At 34.5% G+C, this 19,771-nt stretch overlaps 5 protein-coding genes across 11 annotated transcripts in view; 4 read left to right on the forward strand and 1 right to left on the reverse strand.

Annotated features, from left to right (window-relative positions):
- The window catches only part of LOC123011439 (protein madd-4), a 112,182-nt gene extending 104,590 nt beyond the window's left edge, over window positions 1–7,592 (forward strand). For 3 of the 5 annotated variants that reach the window (XM_044408864.1, XM_044408867.1, XM_044408869.1), the window contains 6 exons: window positions 2,062–3,460; window positions 3,525–3,650; window positions 5,077–5,485; window positions 5,534–5,682; window positions 5,808–5,958; window positions 6,010–7,592. In XM_044408864.1, coding sequence (XP_044264799.1) covers window positions 2,062–3,460; window positions 3,525–3,650; window positions 5,077–5,485; window positions 5,534–5,682; window positions 5,808–5,958; window positions 6,010–6,119 — 2,344 coding nt within the window. In that variant the 3' untranslated portion in view covers window positions 6,120–7,592. The remainder of the gene's footprint in view (window positions 1–2,061; window positions 3,461–3,524; window positions 3,651–5,076; window positions 5,486–5,533; window positions 5,683–5,807; window positions 5,959–6,009) is intronic. The other 2 variants (XM_044408865.1, XM_044408866.1) reach the window with 2 other exon arrangements.
- On the reverse strand, window positions 7,582–17,242 carry LOC123011440. Of its 2 annotated transcripts, XM_044408870.1 has the most exons (13): window positions 16,973–17,242; window positions 16,847–16,925; window positions 16,451–16,794; window positions 16,284–16,399; window positions 15,707–16,224; window positions 15,534–15,662; window positions 15,151–15,479; window positions 9,852–10,279; window positions 9,732–9,797; window positions 9,591–9,680; window positions 8,360–8,608; window positions 7,886–8,299; window positions 7,582–7,835 (listed from the first exon to the last, which is right to left on the reverse strand). In XM_044408870.1, exons 1-13 carry the CDS (start codon window positions 17,145–17,147, stop codon window positions 7,641–7,643), a joined length of 3,132 nt encoding a protein of 1,043 aa, XP_044264805.1. In that variant the 5' UTR covers window positions 17,148–17,242; the 3' UTR covers window positions 7,582–7,640. The 2 variants fall into 2 exon arrangements, with proteins under 2 accessions (XP_044264805.1, XP_044264806.1); XM_044408871.1 differs by lacking the exons at window positions 7,582–7,835; window positions 7,886–8,299; window positions 8,360–8,608 and adding an exon at window positions 8,906–9,386 and having other exon boundaries at window positions 9,852–10,696.
- LOC123011442 (protein CLP1 homolog) lies at window positions 11,281–12,921 on the forward strand. The gene is made up of 4 exons (XM_044408874.1): window positions 11,281–12,052; window positions 12,107–12,297; window positions 12,351–12,667; window positions 12,763–12,921. The coding sequence occupies exons 1-4, from the start codon at window positions 11,392–11,394 to the stop codon at window positions 12,872–12,874; spliced, it is 1,281 nt and encodes a 426-aa protein (XP_044264809.1). The 5' UTR covers window positions 11,281–11,391; the 3' UTR covers window positions 12,875–12,921.
- LOC123011441 lies at window positions 12,863–15,199 on the forward strand. 2 transcript variants are annotated; one of them, XM_044408872.1, is made up of 8 exons: window positions 12,863–13,418; window positions 13,466–13,587; window positions 13,635–13,824; window positions 13,884–14,138; window positions 14,182–14,338; window positions 14,391–14,586; window positions 14,637–14,794; window positions 14,841–15,199. In XM_044408872.1, the coding sequence occupies exons 1-8, from the start codon at window positions 12,953–12,955 to the stop codon at window positions 15,103–15,105; spliced, it is 1,809 nt and encodes a 602-aa protein (XP_044264807.1). In that variant the 5' UTR covers window positions 12,863–12,952; the 3' UTR covers window positions 15,106–15,199. The 2 variants fall into 2 exon arrangements, with proteins under 2 accessions (XP_044264807.1, XP_044264808.1); XM_044408873.1 differs by having other exon boundaries at window positions 13,635–13,755; window positions 13,842–14,138.
- Window positions 17,243–17,503: 261 nt separating the features above from the next.
- LOC123011052 (ubiquitin carboxyl-terminal hydrolase calypso) lies at window positions 17,504–19,681 on the forward strand. Its single transcript, XM_044408316.1, has 3 exons — window positions 17,504–18,796; window positions 18,919–19,145; window positions 19,201–19,681. Exons 1-3 carry the CDS (start codon window positions 17,614–17,616, stop codon window positions 19,423–19,425), a joined length of 1,635 nt encoding a protein of 544 aa, XP_044264251.1. The 5' UTR covers window positions 17,504–17,613; the 3' UTR covers window positions 19,426–19,681.
- Window positions 19,682–19,771: the final 90 nt, after the last annotated feature.

Raw genomic sequence — 19,771 nt, forward strand, 5'->3', positions numbered from 1 at the left:
TATTAAAAATATTTATTGTTTTCTCATGTAGTAGTTGTATTTCACAAACTATATTTTCAACAGCTACAGCAGCAAAGACTTATATCAAACGCGTGGACTTTTGTTTGTTCATAGTTACACGCTGAGAAATATGAGTTTGTTTTTTTGTGGCCCTAAAAATAATTCCATTGTAATTAAACTATAATTCGGATAACATTAATCCCGTATATACCTCCACTATCTGAAGCTTAAACATTATTGGAATGTGTGCGTAGCACTATCTGTTGATGCTCATACAATGCAGGTAACCCAATATTCAACCCCAAATTCAATCGTAGTTGTAGAGATCAATTTTGAAAGGTTATCTGAATTGTACGTGTCATTCGATAGTTCAATAGAGCTTCCATCACTCACTAATATTTCACTCATTTAGACTAATTTAAATTCCACCTGTGCGTTTCACTACCCAACTACATGTCGATATTGTGTGCCTTGTGTTTTCAGCGATTTCAGAGTGTTCTTTGCCTGCGGTTGGGTATATGTGAGGTACTGCAAACACAACTAGTCTTAATCCTTTATTTCTCTTACTCTCTTTCTCAAACTATAAATGCACCCTTTCCGACTAATCGGCGTTTTATCGTCCATTTTCCGTCGATGTTTAACCTAAGACCGTAGAATAATTCGTACATTTCGCGACGAAAACGGCCGCTAAAACGCCGAAACCGACACGAGTATAAATAGGTGATAAGCTTCTTAATAAAGCACCAGCTGTTGTCGAGCACAATCTCATTTTATCCATGATTTAAATGCTTCGTAAAAATGCTGTTTTCATTGCGCTCACACTTCATTACCATCTCCACACGTTCTGTCTGTTTGTTTTCTTCTTACAACCTTCACTCGGGCAATTATTCAGATCGTTCACATCGCTAATTTTTGCATGTCAAGTCACGAATTAAACTCGAGGGAAACGAGGGAATATAGAAGTCGAACATAATGACACACCTGAACAAAACTGAAATCGCTTTCAGTCTTAATCTAAAAATCTTACTCAAGTTTATGAATTGAATTAAGGTGGATAATTGCGAAGGATGGAATTGAAAGCGATCCTCGTTAGTTTTATTTGTTTGAGATCTCTCGATAAAAAATCACAATTATCTCGCAAAAAGCCAGATTTGCTCCTAATGGAGCAGATATGGAAAAATTAAATTTACTTTCAGCTAAAATAAATATGGCAAATATAAAATACTGATGCAGCAGTTTATATCATGATTTATTAAAAAGGCGTTTATATTTGTAACGTATCAACAAATTAATACATATTAAAGAAAAAAACGAAATTATTCATATAGAGGCTGAATTATAATAAAACGCCCCTAGCCATAACTTCATTATTTTCACAGATACTTGAATACTTTGTTGTAGACAATTTTTTGGACGCTCGAACAATATAAGCTGTATAACTTTGTTCCAAGAAATAAGTGTTGTCATATCTTTAAAAATAATGGAGTTATGGCTTAGGGCGTTTTTTATAATCTAGCCTGAATTTATTCATATTTACTTTATTTTTTAATTTTACACAATTAATATTGCTTGTTTGCATTTTAAAATTTAACAACTAACTATTTATATCTAACAAAACACTTTTCATTAAATATTCAAAATTTATCGATTATTTAACGTCACTTACTCGAATTCACAAAAAAGTCATTTACAATTCACAAAATGCAAACATTTTAGAACCTTCAGTTTACAACCCAAAATAAACTCATGCATCCAGGAAAATCCAATCACAAGGTGACAACATGTTTGCTTTGCAATTATTCGTTGAATTAAATATAGAAAACCACATAATTTATCATGCACTCAACGATGATAAATATTCAATGGTTAATGCCCTTACCATTAAATATTGGATTTAGAATGTTACCATAAAATGGAGAAAATTCAAATTATTCTTCAAATTCGCAGAAAAATGTGTCCTGAAGTACAGTATTGGTATGTACCTCATTTTGTTTTAGCATGCACATTTCGTGCCTCCTCACTTACAAAAAATTAACTCTTCTAAATATTTATTACTTGCAGATTTGTCCCCGACGAGTGGGGCCCTTGCAGCGTAACTTGTGGCGAAGGTGTCCGCAAACGTCAAGTCCACTGCAAGATTTTCCTCGAATTTTCAAGAACTATCGCCAAACTTCCAGACAAACAATGTACTGGTCCTAAACCAATAGAGACAGAAAAATGCTTTATGGAACCATGTTCAGCTGAACGCATCGGGGTCGATATTAAAGATGACCCCTATCGATCGGATATTAAAGTCGCCGGGGGCTTTCCTGGAAAATCCTACTCGTGGAAAGAGCAAGGTTACACTCACTGCAGCGCCACTTGTCTCGGAGGCGTGCAAGAACTTATAGTCAACTGTGTTCGCGACGACACACAGAAGGTCACTTCGCCATACTTGTGCCCCATTGAACTCAAACCTGAAATACTGATGAGGACTTGTAACGACCATCCTTGTCCCCCTCGATGGAACTATTCCGATTTTTCGACATGTTCGCAAAGTTGTGGTATTGGAATTCAAACCAGGGAGGTTAACTGTATACACGAGGTGACCCAAGGCGGGGGCAATACTGTCATAGTTCCAAATAATATGTGTCCACAACCACCTCCACCAGATCGACAATATTGTAACGTTTTGGATTGTCCAGTGAGGTGGAAAGTGTCAGAATGGTCAAGATGTAGTAAACCTTGTGGTGGTGGTGAAAAAATCAGGAAAGTTGAGTGTAAGCAAGTGATGGCTCAAAATCACACAGTAGATAGATCACCCGAGCTTTGCCCAAGTCCCAAACCCCCAGACCGAAAACCTTGTAACACAAAAAGTTGCATCATAGAAAGCGATAAACCTCACATTGACGTATCAAACAGTTCGTTCATTCAACACGATTTCAAAAAGAAGAAAATTGCTTTAAAAGTTGGGGGATCAGCTACGGTATTTATTGGAACCACAGTTAAGATCAAATGCCCGGTCAAGAGATTTAACCGAACGAAAATCCAGTGGGTCAAAGACAAGAATTTCCTGCCCAAGTCCAAAAAATACAAGACGTCCAAGAAAGGGGCTTTGAGAGTACAAAATTTGACGCTACGCGACAGCGGCCGTTACACTTGTGTCGCAGGCCGGTCGTCAGCCAGTATCCAGATTTCTGTTCGTCCAAAACCCGGAGAATTCCTCACATCTGAAGAAATTCAAAAGCAGAGCAGCAAACCCGACCGCAGTGAACTAATATCCGACGTTTACGTCAACAGAGAAGATGCGAGTCCGATTTTCAGCAGCGACGATCACTCGCACGAACAAAGGCCCGACATTGTTAGAAAAAAACCGACACCCAGAACACGGATATTATCACCCACTCTGCCCTCTCTCAATTCGAATAATTTGAACGCTTACTTGCCGCAAAGCACGACGCTCCACCCGGATAGTGTGCATGTAAGTTATGTTTGATAGGGTGTTTCTTGCTGCTTTACGGTGTATTATTTCCTGCTGCGTAAAGGATGAAGTGCTGCCGACTCTTTCGCCGGCAAGCTCTTCCGAATCGCTGAAACCTTTTTATGAGAATTCGGCTAGTTCGGCGGGACGAATCATGCCGCATTTTCAAAAACTCTTATCTAATTTGCAGGTGAGGGTTGATTTGTAAAGTGTGGTGAAAACAAATTGTTTTATCGGTGGGATTAGGCGGAAAACTTTGATGTAAAAATAGACAGAATCGGCTTTAAGGGGTTGGACAGACGGTTTGAGGGAAGCGACGGCAAAGTTTTAATTAATGGGGATTAAAAAGCGGTTTTGAGCTTTGACAAAAAGTGCTCTTTTACGCAAAAACTACCCAACTTTCAATTGCACAATAAAATTTTACAAGATCTTCGCCTAATATACACACTCCAAAATAAAATCACAAAAGACTAGGCACAAAAAATATTTTTAACTAAAATTAACTAAACTAACAAAGAATGAACATTAATTATTGTCATTAATAAAGGATGTACACTACAGAAGACTATGCAATTTTTTAATATTTTTAATAGAGTTTGTGCCAAATTATGCATTGCTGATCGCATTTCACAGGCGCTATCCTTAAAATTATGTAACACCTTGCAAAAAAAGCTTTCTTTATGTCAAATAAGCATGCAAAATAACGAAAACAATTAATAAGATTTAATTAAATGAAATAAGGAACTTTTGAAATTTCGCAACCATGCACAATTTGGTGGATGCGCCGGGATAAATTTAATTAGTGAGAATAAAATACACTTTTTCGTTGATCAAATTATAAATATTTTAACATTTCAATGTATAACAACACGTAAAAGTTGGTACACTAATCGCAACCTCGTACATTATATAAAATTTTATTTATAACCATTTTATAAAAATATTTCGATCAAATTTATGTATAAAGCCGAGTCTGTTAAAAACACCAAACAAAACGCAATATGACACACCTTAAATGTTTTCGTTCTATGGCGAAATGGGAAAACAAGTTTTTTCAACTTGTTTAGAATTTCGTAGTAAAGTGTTTGTAGAATCGAATACAAATAACAAATGAAATGAAAACAGTTCCACCTCGCGTGTATTAAAGAAACTAGTTGATTGTTTCAATGTATGTATTTGTGTTTTTTTGCAGAAAAAATAAGCTTTCCATTGTAGAAAGTCCAAATAAAATACTCACAAATTTGTCTTTCCCAATTCGTTGTTAATGCTTGTTGCATGAACACACTTGTATTACCTTTTTCTAATTCTAAAATCTTCACTCTCAAATGCACACACAATGTCTGCACTGCTACCTATAGGTAAACAAATATACACAAATAAATTCGTTCTTTTAAGAGAGCTAATAATTAATTTGCTCTGCTACAAGAATGCATTTCGTAGCGAATTTTGCATGTGATATTTTTTTATACAAAATTATATTTATTTAGTAGTAATATTTCGCTGTTTGTCTCTGTGGAATCCCCTCAAACTTAGCTCAATAATTTGGAAATTCCATCGAAACAAAACAGTTATAACTTCTTTGAAAATTTTTTAATCGACTTTTCTAAAAATTCCAGCAATTGTGGCCCTTCCAGACATTCAGCAACTCTCGGGGTCATCGCATGGTAGCCTTCCCGGAAGAATCCTTCCAAGAGAATTCATTTACGTCGCCATCGACCGAAGACGAATTCGGCTCGGTTGTAGTTTTGGGCAAAGGAACTCCGGATAACTTAAAATTCGAATGGGTCATTTCCGATTGGTCGAAATGCTCGCAAACCTGCGGCGGAAATGGCTTTCAGATGAGGGTAATTCGTTGCATTGTTCGACTACACAATATGACACACGGCGTTGACCATAACTTATGTGAGGACGCTGGCTTGGCAATTCCAGCGACGGAACGAAAATGCGGATTGGACAAGTGTCCCAGATGGGTGACTTCTGAATGGACGCCGTGCGACAAATCCAAGTGTTTTGATTGGCACACAGGTGAGTATGAAAAAGGAGAGAATAACTAAGTGATTTGTTTGAATGCAGCAATGCAGAGAAGACTGATCAAGTGCCAGATTGAAGGGAATATTACGGTGGCGGAGTCCAAGTGCAACGAAGGGAACAAGCCAACACATAGGCAGGAATGCTCAAATGAGAGGTGTGTGGGGAAGTGGAAACTCGGAGCTTGGTCAGAAGTGAGTAGTTTATAGTGAAGAAAAATTATGAAAAATACAAAAAATTGTAACCAATCGATTAGTTTTTAATTTTTTCATTATAATTATTATTATTGCATTGTAAATTTAATTATTATTATTTTTAGTGCTCTGCTGATTGCGAAATGCCAGGATTCAAATACAGAATCCTGCAATGTGTTTGGTATGGCACGAAAAAACCTGCAGGAACGGCCTGTAAAGACCTTCCCCGTCCTCCAGTTATGAAGACTTGTAAAGGACCTCCGTGCTCGAAATCAGGTAAATAATCATTTTAAATTTCTATTCACATCAAAAATGTTTTAATTCTAGAATCGCCATGTAAAGACCATTCTATGTTCTGTTCAAACGTGAAAACGATGAATATGTGTAAAATAACAAGGTATCAACAACAATGTTGCAAGACATGCAAGGCCGGTTAGAGTTTGAAGTGTCTCCGAAAAGGCTTTAATTAATATTTTGAAGACGGTGGAGTTGTTATATTGTGTGAGCAAAGCGATGTGTGAAGTGTGTTCAAAAAGTGACCTAAGTATATCATCTATTAAAAATTTTTTGGACAAAAGCTGCACTTAGCAATAGTAGAAGATAGAAAATACGTTCGAATCGTCTCAGTTTGTGCTGATCTGATGTATATTAATGTACTCGTCGTATTCACTGGCGAAGTTTTGCCCTTTGATAAATGTTTTTCTGAGAGGGTAAAAAATCCCTAATGAGAACGACACATTCAAGACTGATGTTTTTTGTTACACTTTTTGTTTGGTTACTATATAAATCCCATGACATTCCATTATTACTGGTATTAAATATTAGGTCCGCCGTAAAAGAGAAATAAACATTAGTGTAACAATTTCAGGTAGTTAAGTATAATATTTTGTTTTTAGTGTAACCGACCAGAAATTTTTGGGTTATTGCATACTTAAACCTCAACACGTACCTGCTTTTATTATTCTGTAATAATACATGTATTTTTATATTATTGGCAACAAAGCGATGCGAAATTTATTTTCTAAAGACACGGCATAAAGACATACAATAAAGTCGAATGAAACTAGAAAATATAACGTCCAAAATGGATAAATGGGTCAACTATTTTGCTAGGAGAATTAGAGCTAGGTAGTTAAGTTTTGCGTTCTTTTATTCAGAGTTACCACCAATTTTTTCGTTTAGGTGTTCACTTAATGTCATTATTTGTCAGTATTTTCACAGTAGATGGACTTTAGTCAATTTGTATAATAATTAAACAAGTTGTACATATTGTTTTACACGTGGATAGTTTTGTAAATAATATTTCATAACTTATTGCCATTATCTGTTTAAGTTTAACTGTGTTTGGAGATGATGAATTTGTAAAAAATGAACAAAGGAATGATGCCATGTAAATTGTAAAAAGATAAACGAATTATTTAATTATCGATAGTCAAATATTGTTAACGATTGCCTAAGAGTATATACAGCTTATGTTAAACAATGTTATTGATTGTATTATCACAACACTTGTAGTATTGTAAATTAAAATAACGATTGTCAGTGATGACGGTGATCGAAAAATTATTAGCAAAAACGCTCGTTTTCAGTGGCATATCTAGGATTAAATCCAGTTTGCTACCCCTTTCGATACGCCACTGCTTACGTTTAGCTAATGTTCAAGAGTTATATTTCAAATATTAACTACCACTATAATAAAATAGGATTCAGTGGAGAAATTTATAGCAATTTTTATTGTTACTATTATTATGGTATTATCTCTTAGGTTATAGTTATTCATTTTTATTCCTTACGTAAGTAATCATTCCATTTTAAATTTTCCCAAGGAATCTACTTAAAAACGCGTTGTTTTTAAACTAAAATTTAAAAACATTGTTTGTTCGAAAATGATGAATAAAGTTTTTTCTTTATCTTGTTTCGTTTTATTTATTTACACCTACATACAATATGTTTCATTACTAAGACCAATCAGCAGTCTCGTCAACAATTTTCTTCCAGATTTCTAATAACTCACTTTCAGGTTTAGTCCAAAAATCGACAAGTAAGGTCCAGCCTGCTTTTGCAGTTGTTAAAATATAAGCATTCTCAGGATTGTGAATGCTTGTATATGCTCCAAGAACTAGAGATTGACTCATTCGGGCTGCTATACAGGTCTACAACAAAAGAATTATATTATCTCACAAAAAAAATCTATTCTACAAACTTTCAATAAGTTGTATTCATCATCAGAAATTTTTCTAACCGAGTTATACCCTGCTAAAACATAACCACCAGCTTCGATGCTCTTTCCTTGGATCATCATATAAGCCATAGCAATTGCCAATTCATAAATAAAACAACCAAATTGACTATCACCAAAATCTAAAACTCCTTTTACAAACAATTCGTTGTTTTTCTCGTCTACCAAAATATTTTGCTCATTAAAATCCCCATGAATTATCCCTCTCTCTATGTGGGAATTAGCCGCTAAAACCCTTTTCGAAAATTCTTCGATAACTTCACAAATAATTTTTTTCTTAGTCTCATCAGTTATGACATACAGAAACTGCGATAACTGCGGAGCTGACTCTAAATGCCACACAGATTTAATGCAATCATACGCCGGATGATGAAATTTCTAAAACAATGTGATAATTTTATATTTGTAAATTGTAAATTGTAAAAAATGGAAACATACCTTCAGTGCTTGGTCCAATTGTGCAGCAAATTTTCCAGTTCTATAAAACAGGTTCATAGAAAAAGGCACTTGATGTAAAATTGAGCCGGTGATGAATTCAAGCAAGCGAACTATATGTTTACCACTTGAAAATTCCCTAATGATGAAAAAGTCTCCATTTTTATTCCGAACAGGTTGCGGGCAACAAATAGCAGTTTTTTCTACACAAACCCAAAAAATATAAAATTTTCTCATCGCAAAAACACGTACCTAAGAAAAGAAGAAGTTCATTTTGTGCTTCAAAAAACTGCGGTCTTTGCGAATCCAAAGAATTTATAACTTTCAAAACATAACCATTTTTGTTTATTTTCTTTATATTTTTATTATCGCACTCATCACTAACTTTAACATGGAAGTTAAAATCATCGTATCCATTGAGTTGTTTTATTGAAACACACTTCAAGCCGTAAACATTGCTTAAAATATTTTTCACTTCATTTTCGTCTACTTTTGGTTTTATTGATACACCTAGTTGCATTTGAAACTCAGACACGTTGCCTGCATGCATGGTTTTTATCTACTAGACAAATAAAATACTGCTCATCGTTAAACAGACAGATAAAAGTATTTGTGATGTGATAAAAGATGGAAATTAACAAATAATATAATTGACGTCAAGAGGAAAACTGGAAGGGTAACGTACTCTCGAGTTGGTTTGAAATGAAAAATTATCTTTAAGAGGGAAATAATAGGACTTGACCTTAATCAACGTAACACATTTGACCTCGACTCTTTTCATTATTGATCAGGACTAATTTGCATTTTGTTCTTTATTCGGTGAATAGATTCTTACACAGTAGAAAAAAAAAACAATGAAGTAGCCCACAATTTGTTACAAAGCACTAGTAGCAAAAAATTATCGTTCACTTACAATTAACTATAACCGATTTTAAGGCACTATAGTCATATTAGCTTGTTTATTATGGTCTTTTACAGCAATTTCAAATTGGATGAGTGTTGTTAAGTATGTTGCTGCTGAACCTATCACCTAAAATAAAACAATTGACTTAATTCATATCAACATCCATCCTCGTTTTGAGCCTTATAAATTCAAAAATGTTAACAATGCCAACATTCTTTTTGTATAATTTAATCTAAGTAAATCATAGATTAAACTTTGCTTTGTTAGAAAATAATCAAAGAGGAAAAAATCCACTATCAGAAAAAAATTATCGAAGGGAAATTTACTTACTCCATAAAACATCGTCATATCGACGTCGAAAAAATCAAATGCTGTAAATTTGAAGTCACAATGTATGATTTGTTTTCCAAAAAGATACAACTAAAACTCGTAATTTCGTATTGCTTTAATCTAATTTTGTTAAGTTCCTACCTGCACTGCAATATCACTTTGAAACCTGTCTTTGACTTGGTACAACAATTCACCACTTGCCCTCACCTATAAATATTTATAAGCATTAGTAAGAATTGAATATTTATGTAAGCCTGTAACTTCATTTTTAGTTATGGTGCAAATTACTGATATCAGAACTAATTCGATGAATCTGCAAACAGTCCATAAAAGCGTTGCCGGAATAACGTCAACACCGGCCTGGTTATTGGCAAAGTTATCGGCAATTACATCGAGGGAATAATAAGCGTTTGTCGTGAAGCCAACAAAAGACAATGCGACCAAAAACAGGATTTGTATGCTAAAATATTCATTTAATAATTTTCCGGCGGAACAGAGTTGGAGATGTAAGGATCTAAGCTTCACAATCATCCCCTTATCGCAATTCATCGTCAACACGGTATGGATTTTGTGCGAGTTGATTTCCTTGCATTTGGTTGCCAAAAGTGTATTTATCATACGAAAACGATGTTTTAATAAAATCAGATACATCAAAAACTGAAGTTCTTCCACCATTATTAGAATTATTCCTACAACACAAATGCTGTTACAAAATATCGAATATGATTTTAGAATGGGGCTGATGTATAAATTGCAATTACAGTGCTCCACAAGCATTAAAATGACAGATATCAAAGGTAAAGTGTCTAAAAATAAAACTATTATTTTTGTGAAACTGTAAATTTTTGTATCAATACATGAAATAACTTTTTTGTAAAAGCTGTGACTTAAATTGCATCCCAATTTTTCCAAATTTTGATCCACTGAATGTAATGTATTCAAGACTTCTATTATACAGTGTCTTTTGCAGAAATTGCAACTGTATATGAGTAAAACAACAAGTAATATTCCGTAACTGTAAACTGTATCTGCTATTCCTGTAATCATATTGCCTTTTGTAACTTCGACAAACGAGGTCTGTTTTATAGTCAAGGTGTGATGACAAACTAAAAATCTATAAAATTACAAAAACACAAAATCATACAAAAATATGTACTAACTAAGAAACAAAAGTAATATAAAAAATGAATAATAACAACCACAACGGGACGTAACGTATTGACGATTATTTTTCTCATGGTTAAATCGGTAGGGACTGAGTCCTAATAAACTACTACAAATGTATAAAGGACTTATTACATCAAATATATCCATGTCACGAACAAAACAACTTTGGTACAAATAAAAAGACTGAGTGTGTTCAAGTTGGTAGAAATATCGACAATATCGATTCAAATATTTAATCAACTCAAATAAAATGAAATTGGCGGATAACAAAACATTCCATTTAATTTATTGACGAGGTTTATTTCATTAAGAATGTTATTCTTGTTATAGTAGACATTTCTAAAAATTAATATTTATTAATCCTATTAACAGAGTTAACCGAAATTAATTGTCGACAAAAAATAATTCTCAAAGGTACGTTACGGTAGGCAACCAGTTATACTCTAAATTTACAAGCTTTTGGTCTACTTAAAATTGTGTAAGCGAACTACACTTGATCAGTGACTTGACAGTTGGTGAACAAATGAACTAAAGAAGCTAACCTGAAATTTTTACTTGATTGCGATTATGAAATATATCTTCAAGTGGACGCAGTTTGGCTAATTAAAGCCTGTGTTAATGTTGCATTTTAATAATGGCACTAAACGAAGACAAGAAAAGTTTAATTCAAGACTTTAAACTGGACCAAGACAACGAACTCCGCTTCGAAGTTGAATCCAAAAATGAAAAAGTCTACCTCACGTTAAAAAGCGGAAAAGCTGAAGTATTCGGCACTGAATTAGTAAAAGGTAAAACATACGAATTTACATCTGGGGCTAAAGTTGCTGTGTATACCTGGCATGGCTGTACTATTGAACTCAAAGGAAAAACCGATGTGAGTTACGTGGCCAAAGAGACCCCAATGGTAACTTATTCGAACTGTCACGCGGCTTTGGAATTCATGCGAATTGAAGCAGAGAAAGAGAATAAAAAGGGCCCCACTGTGATGCTTGTGGGGCCAAATGACGTTGGTAAATCCACTGTGTGTCGCATTTTGCTTAATTACGCCGTGAGGATGGGACGGCGACCGATTTTTGTCGATCTCGATGTCGGACAAGGGCAGATTTCAATTCCAGGAACCATTGGTGCCTTACTTATTGAAAGACCTGCATCTATTGATGAAGGGTTTTCGCAAGAAGCCCCACTTGTGTACCACACTGGGCATAAATCACCACAACCGAATATCGCATTATATTCCATGTTAGTGACACAACTTGCAAACACAGTGAAAGACAGACTGGAAGTCAACAAAAAAAGTTTGTATTAAATAAAGGAAAAAAAAAGAAAATCATGACAAAATTTATTTACAGCGAGGGCGTCTGGTGTAATTATCAATACTTGTGGCTGGATTAAGGGCACTGGATATAAACAAATTCTACACTCAGCAAAAGCTTTTGAAGTTGATGTAATTTTAATACTAGACCAGGAAAGACTTTACAATGAGTTGGTGCGTGATATGCCAAATTTTGTTAAAGTTATATTTTTACAAAAAAGTGGTGGTGTAAGTAATATTCTCAAATAGAACAATAATATGTAATATAAAATTTAAACTAGGTCGTCGAAAGATCAAAAAGTGTTAGATCAGAAGCGAGAGATCAACGAATTCGGGAATATTTCTATGGAACTCCCAAAAATTCAATGTATCCACACTCGTTTGACGTCAAGTGGAGTGAAATTAAAATTTATAAAATTGGGGCACCCGCTTTGCCAGATTCGTGTCTGCCTTTGGGGATGAAGGCAGAAGATCATCTAACAAAGTTAGTGCCAGTTACGCCAAACCCGGGGATTTTGCACCATCTGCTTGCAGTTAGTTTTTCAGATGGAGAAGATGAAGATATAATTTCGTCACATGTGGCCGGATTTGTTTGTGTGTAAGTAGTTTTAGTAATGTAAATTGCAGCACGGCTCTCACTAATTGGATAATTGAATAAAAAATTCATAAATTTAAGCTATCGGTTTTTTTTAGAACCAACGTGGACACGGATCGACAAACAGTCACACTTTTGTCACCTCAACCGAAACCATTGCCTAACAACATACTTCTTCTGTCAGAGTTACAGTTCATGGACAGTCACTAGTTGTATTTGTCATTTCAATATTATGTAATAAAAATATTCTAATTTTTTGTCAGTTTTTTTAAATTTTCCCAAATAAAAATGTCTGCGGAAAAAAATGCTAAAAAAGTTCACATGGAAGGTGATGAACAAGCCCAAGACAGTGCTGGACAAAATGAACAACCAACAGAAGAAATCAAAGAAAATCAAAATGAAGAAAAGCAAGAACTACAAACTGAAAATATAGTAAAAGTAGAAGATTTAGTAAGCATTGACACAGGGACCAATCAGCTCGAAAGCATAAAAGACAGTGACCAAATCACCCAAAGTGAGCAAGCGGTTATGGTACCAACAACAGAACCCCAAGAAACTGAAATAAACGAAGATTCTATGGAAGCTAAACTAATTCTATTGCATCAATTTTCGAGCGATTATTTTCTGTACAAGCACAGTCCCTCTTTCAAATGTTTCGAACAGACCTTATGTTCACAAAGCGATCTCCGATTGACTTTACATTTTTTTCCGCCTCTCACTGATCCAGGGTTGGATGAAGCTTTCAACTACATACGTAAAATGACATCTTTGTATATTTACAAGAATTATCACATTTTCCAGCACCTGAGGAAGAGCATGATCCTGACGGTGCCGACAAATATATCAATATGTGCAAAGATTTAGCCATTGTGCCCATTTCCCGCGTGATAAGGTCACTGAAAACCGACACTTTAAATTTAAAGGTAATTCTTTTTAGAGAAAAACCAGTAAAACATTTGATTTTTGCTAGTATTACGGGCTAACATTAAAACAAATGAGAGGCATAGCCGACGCGTTAAAGGTTAACAGTAACATAAAATATTTAATTTTCGAAGATAATTGGATGTCACCAGAGGCAACAGCTCTCATTGGTGAGGTTCTGCGTGAAAGTAACTCGATTCGGTTTTTAAATTTGAAAGAGTGTCGAATTGGCGAAGAGGGTATAATTTTATTCCAGTTTCTTTTTCAAGTTACTTCGTAAAAATAATAAGTACTGCAGGAGCTGAAAAATTATGTGAAGGCATATCATCAACGCAATTCTTGCAAGAACTGGATTTAAGTTATAACAGTTTGGGCGATAAAGGTTTGAAAATACTTCAACCGAGTTTAATTGAAAATACATCAATCAAAAAGTTAAATATCAGTCACAATAATTTAACTGAAGATTCGGGTATGACTTTGGAGGCAATTTTGTTAGAAAATAAATACCTGGAAGAGTTAGATCTTTCCTGGAATGGATTTTATACCGGTCCTGGTATGTTTATATTGTAATTTGTTCAAACTACATAGTTTTTAAGGGAATAAAAAATTATGCAACGGTTTGGCTAAAAATGAATTGATTAGGTGGTTAAATCTATCTTGGAATGGAATTGGCACAGGTCCTGCAATGCGGCCCATAACAAAATACTTGAGGAAGACGCAAGTGTTACAGTTTATAGATTTGAGTTGGAACAGGTTTATTGGAGACGTTATTTCTTTTAAACCAATTATTAATGAAATATTTTAGAATAACACAGCGCAGTCTACTCTTATTGAGAGCAGCTCTAATACGAAACAAATCATTAAATGGAATTAAGTTAGGACATAATATTTACACTCCTGACGAAGCTTACTTTCTTGCATCTCTTTTTTCAAGAGTGAAAAACAATAATTTTACATTTTTAGACATGGAAGACATGTGCGTAAATAAAGATTTTTTGCCGGTTTGTCTCTCCCACCATGCAAGTAAAATTTTATTATAATTTTTATTAAGTTGAAGCGAAAATTTCTAAGAGAAGGCAGACAAATCACTCATGGGCATGTGTTAAGCAATTATGAAATTTACGGTCCTGATATAAACAAGCTTCTCTTTCAACGATGTCGCTATTTAGCAATGAAGCCAAAGAAAAAAAAGAAGAAGAAAGATTTCGGGTAATTTTCTTCTAAAATATTCTCATTGTAAGGTTTAAAATTCTAGACATTTCGTATTGTCGCTGCCTGATAAAAATGTGACACCACAAGATTTCCAAGAATTGTTGAAAAAGAAGAAAATCAAAAAGATTGATAAAGATTTACTCAATGAACTAATGGCAAGGTTTCAAGTCAAGAATAAAAAAATCGATTCAAATGCCATGAAAGCGGCTTACATGAAACTGTACCCTGATACGGTACTACCTGAAGAAAAGAAGAAGAAGAAGAAGAAAAAGAAGAAGAAAGGCAAGAAACCGAAAAAGAAGGAATAATATTTATCACATAAATAAAAAAATCAAATCGTCTATTTCAATTACCTTTGGAAACAGAAGAGACAATCTTAAGAGAATATATCATAGGTGAAGAGCCACTTCGAGTGCTTTTTTTAATCATTTTTACAACTTTGCACTTATCGTCATCCGTCAAATTTAGTTTTTCCTCTCCATCATTTCTACTTGAAACATCAATTTCTTCTTCACATTTTCGGGATTCATCAGGATTCTCGTTTTTATTCTCGTTATTTTCGTTTGACTCTTCGGACACAATGCCTTTACCAAACACATCGTATTTTTTTATGTGATCAATGTAACTAACAGGTTCTATTTTTGGCTTTGATTGGACGGTCTCTTCAATATCAATAGTGGACCTTAAACAAATTTTTGTGTAATTTTACTCACAAAAACTAGTATTTTTTAATTACCACTGATTAAATTTTTCTTGGATGGCGCTCATCCCGAATTCCTCGTATTGCTGTTTCGTCACTAACTTAGATTTAAATTCAGGATCCTTTAAAAGAACTTTACCGCCCATCCAATTGTAAGTAATAGGACTAAAAAAACTACTCAATTTTTTTCATAACGCTTAAACACATACTTAGGAGGTTGATAAACGTTAACTTCCCACGACGCAGGGATCATACTCCTGACTTCATTAAATAACCTATCTCTGAACCCCTCAAATTTTGTGCTACCACCAATACAAACAATATTTTTGGCTAAATCTTTCTGATAATTCAAAGGGCATGAAAAAATCGATTTACAAACTGCTTCTGCAATTCCTATACTTTTGATACCAATATCGGAAGGATGAAATAAAATTTCAGGAACAGTAAATCGTTCATTATTTAGACGAAGAATTTGGCAATTCTCTGCAATTTCGTCTTTCTTGTCTGGTTCTTGAATATAACCCCTTCTAATATTATTAAAGTCAGGCAGCACATAATTGCGTATTATATGATTTTTGCTTGGAGGAAGTTCAGCAGCTTTTAAATCACTTTTGAAGTCTTGAGATACATAGCAAGTGTCTTCTTTTACTTGATTGATTACAAAAGTTTCTTCCATTACGTGATACTGACGGTATGATATAATATCCTTCAAATGATTAGTTAACAGCTGTTGAAACAAAATTATTTTTTTTTTTTATATTTACAAAGTGCAGTCATAAAACTTACTTTTCCGCCAACGTTAATTCGTCTCACACCTTTGAGAAATTTTTTACCTTCTAAATACGGAATTACATGGGTAAAACTGTACCCAGAATCAACTATAATACATGGAGATTTTGCTCCTGAAAATTTTTATCTATTTAGTTTTATAAGTAACTTAAATTATCACTTACCAATTTCTTTATGATACTGTAATACTGCAAGGTCAGTAGGATTTAATCTAAACATAGACGAAACTTCATACTCTTCAAAAAATATCTCATCAATACAATCTTGAATTGATTTGAAATTAAACAGGGGTTGGGTCATTATTACAGGATAATTATTTACAGGACAAACATTTTTACTAAGTACAAAGTCCCAAATGGGTTTTTGTACATCCCACTTTGTTATATACCCTCGTTCACTTGGTATTAAATAAAATAAACCAGAACAATCTCTACATTCGTCTATCTGACTGCCAATAAATAGCCGTTTTCTCTCTGATTTCGCTTTCATGATAGAGTTTGGAATAATTCTAAAATAACCCACAATAAGATATTACAATTTAGAACAAAAGCATTTTATACTTTGGCTCCTCCTCAAATGAATAGTTGATTTTGATTGTATGAGCCCCATTATCAAAAATGAGCCCTTGTAAATTACTCTCTAAAAATACCAATTATTATTCATATACTATAACTTACTCTACATACCTTTCGCGTGAAAAGAGTGACTGTCTCGACTTGCAAGCCGTGTTCGACGAGGTCTTTGCTGCTTCTCAAACCTTCGACTCACATTGTAAATTTTTGAATCGTATCTTATTCGTTTCACTTCCGTCTGAGCCTCTTCCAACTCCTCGTCACTCAAAGAACTGTCCATGTGGGACATTTTACTGCCTCAAGTATGTATTAATTTAATTTGAATCCAATTTTTTAATATATCCACTTTTTGTTTACAATTGAAAGTGTCAAGTGTCAAAACTCAAAAATCTGCTGTCAAGCTCTAATGAGCGCAGAATAACCAACACCTACTAATAAAATGTTCTAAGTCAAATTCAATTTTTACCTATACAATATTTTAAATAATAAATTTACTACAAAAATCTTTAAATTTTAAGATTCTATTACTCTTGGGTGTTATTATTTCTTCATAATAACTTCGTCACATAATACAAATCATAAAATAGGATGCAGCAGGGATTTTGAATTTATCATGTTTGACGTTAGTTATGTCATATTTTTTGACAGATTGCCACAACAATTTCATAATTTATATATAAATAAAAAAATTGTATGGTGAAATCTAAACTAATTTGCTAAATGCAATATCGTTGGGGCAACTTGAGTTAAATACAATGCCGGTGGACATAAAGGAATTAACCGAAGGTTGGTTAGAGCTAGAAAGCGACCCGGGTCTTTTCTCCCTTCTTTTGGAAGATTTCGGCGTAAAAGGTGTCCAAGTAGAAGAAATTTACGACATACACAAACCCCTAGATGGCCCCGTTTATGGTTTTATTTTTCTTTTCCGTTGGATGGAAGAACGCCGCTCCCGACGAAAAATCGTGGAGCAAACTGAAGTGTTTGTTAGAGATGAAGAAATCGTAAATGATATATTTTTCGCACAGCAGATGGTCCCCAACAGTTGTGCCACCCATGCCCTAGTTTCAGTATTATTAAATTGTGCCGATTTACACTTGGGAGCGACTTTGGAAAGGCTGAGAACACACACTAGGGGTATGTCACCTGAGAATAAAGGTTGGGCGATTGGAAACACGCCAGAGTTGGCTAAGGCACACAATTCCCACGCAATGCCGCAAGCTAAAAGACGGTTGGATAAAAGTAGCGGGGTTTCAACAGGCCGTTTTACAGGAGAAGCGTTCCATTTCGTCAGTTTTGTTCCTATAAACGGACGTCTTTTTGAATTGGATGGCCTGAAGCCTTACCCTATCGACCATGGGCCCTGGAATGAGGGTGATCAATGGACAGACAAATTCCGGGCCGTTATCGCAGATAGATTAGCGATAAGTGCAGGAGATGAGGGCAGCGAAATCCGTTTTAATTTAATGGCAGTGGTTCCAGACCGCCGACTTGCAATTCATCACAAGTTAAAGATGTTGAAAACGAACAGACAGATAGTTTTAGATGCTTTAAAACACTTGGTCAAGGTTAAAAAAGACAAAAAAGAAGAGTCTTCAAGTAACAGCTTGGGTGGTAACAATCCAATGGAAGAAGATACTCCTCAAGGAAATTCTCAAAGTCAGTCAACATCAGAAGAGAGTGCTTTGACGCCGAAAAGTTCAGTTACAACTCTAGGGCCATTAGACTATGCAACGCCACTCACAATTCAAACATCACCAGCCCCCAGCACTTCAGGAACAGATACGTCATCGGAAATAGGGTCCGCGTTTAATTCACCGACGCAGACCTGGAACTGGGGGGCGCAGCAACAACAACCAAGTCCGTCTTCAAGGGATTTGAAGAGATTTGTTGTGATAAGGATGAATGAGCAAGAAGAGGAACAAAATAGCAAGATGACTGGTATAAATAGACAATGAACGATTTTCTGGTTAAACTGTCGGCTTTTAAAATACTTGAGTCATTTTACATAATAGTTTAACCAGAAATTAGTTGTTTTTCTTAAGTAAACGGTGAAATTTCAGTGAAAAAAGAAGGTACTGAACAAAAAACTAACGGAAATGGAGCCGTTGCCAGAGTTCGTACAAGTGATGGTGATACAGTTGTCGCTGAAAAAAAACATCCTGAACTTTTGGAGCCTCACACTTTTGCCCCACAAGACCTTTTAGCGCTTTTACGAAATTTAGAAAACGAGATTTGTATGTGTGAGATTAATTTAAAAGATGAAAATGATAAACAAAACAAATATAAGGTATTTGTTGTTTGATTAATGTAATAAAATTGTAATGATGAGTATTTTTTCATAGATTGATGACTGTAGAAGGACTCATAATTACGACGAATTTATTTGTACGTTTCTATCAATGTTAGCTGAACAAGGAAAATTGGCTGATTTGGTTGAACAGCATTTGCAAGTACCTAAAAGGCCAGGGACTGTGCCCCAACCTAAAGCTGCAAAAACGGCAAAGAAACATGAAACTGGTGGAACGAAAAGGAAGAAGGGGAGGACGAAAGTAAAGAGAAGAAGATGAAAAAAGAAATATTTATTTAAAAGACATAGGAATTAATATTTATAACTGATTCAAAAATTTTATTGCCACTTGTGATCTGAAATACGTCTAACAATCGAAATAAAAAAAAACACTGAAGGTTTTATTGGTTTGATTTTTTTAATATTCGCTACAAAAATAAATAGTGATATTGTTCCAGTCAACCTAGAACTATAGCCACGATTAAATTTTTATCATAACTCATTTAAAATGTAAAATAAATGGGACGTTAAGTTGATAATGTATTAATTTATGAACCCTTTTAGTTGCTGGTCACTTATGTCTTTAACTTTGTAATTTATTGAAGGTCAAAGATAACAACTGCATA

The sequence above is a fragment of the Tribolium madens genome, unplaced genomic scaffold (genome assembly GCF_015345945.1).
Source record: "Tribolium madens isolate multiple individuals breed KSU strain unplaced genomic scaffold, Tmad_KSU_1.1 Scaffold_91;HRSCAF=231;Tcas5.2_LG7, whole genome shotgun sequence".
In the NCBI taxonomy this organism is placed as follows: Eukaryota; Metazoa; Arthropoda; class Insecta; order Coleoptera; family Tenebrionidae; genus Tribolium; species Tribolium madens.

Coding starts and splice junctions, on each gene's coding strand:
- LOC123011442 (XM_044408874.1), top strand. CDS start 11,392: ATGGCACTAAACGAAGACAAGAAAAGTTTAATTCAAGACTTTAAACTG. Junction 12,053..12,106: donor ACTGGAAGTCAACAAAAAAA/GTTTGTATTAAA, acceptor ATTTATTTACAG/CGAGGGCGTCTGGTGTAATT. Junction 12,668..12,762: donor GTGGCCGGATTTGTTTGTGT/GTAAGTAGTTTT, acceptor GGTTTTTTTTAG/AACCAACGTGGACACGGATC.
- LOC123011441 (XM_044408872.1), top strand. CDS start 12,953: ATGTCTGCGGAAAAAAATGCTAAAAAAGTTCACATGGAAGGTGATGAA. Junction 13,588..13,634: donor CCGACACTTTAAATTTAAAG/GTAATTCTTTTT, acceptor GATTTTTGCTAG/TATTACGGGCTAACATTAAA. Junction 14,587..14,636: donor TAAATAAAGATTTTTTGCCG/GTTTGTCTCTCC, acceptor ATTTTTATTAAG/TTGAAGCGAAAATTTCTAAG.
- LOC123011440 (XM_044408870.1), bottom strand. CDS start 17,147: ATGTCCCACATGGACAGTTCTTTGAGTGACGAGGAGTTGGAAGAGGCT. Junction 16,926..16,972: donor TCACTCTTTTCACGCGAAAG/GTATGTAGAGTA, acceptor TGGTATTTTTAG/AGAGTAATTTACAAGGGCTC. Junction 9,798..9,851: donor GCACCATAACTAAAAATGAA/GTTACAGGCTTA, acceptor AAATATTTATAG/GTGAGGGCAAGTGGTGAATT.
- LOC123011052 (XM_044408316.1), top strand. CDS start 17,614: ATGCCGGTGGACATAAAGGAATTAACCGAAGGTTGGTTAGAGCTAGAA. Junction 18,797..18,918: donor ACAAAATAGCAAGATGACTG/GTATAAATAGAC, acceptor GTGAAATTTCAG/TGAAAAAAGAAGGTACTGAA. Junction 19,146..19,200: donor ATAAACAAAACAAATATAAG/GTATTTGTTGTT, acceptor ATTTTTTCATAG/ATTGATGACTGTAGAAGGAC.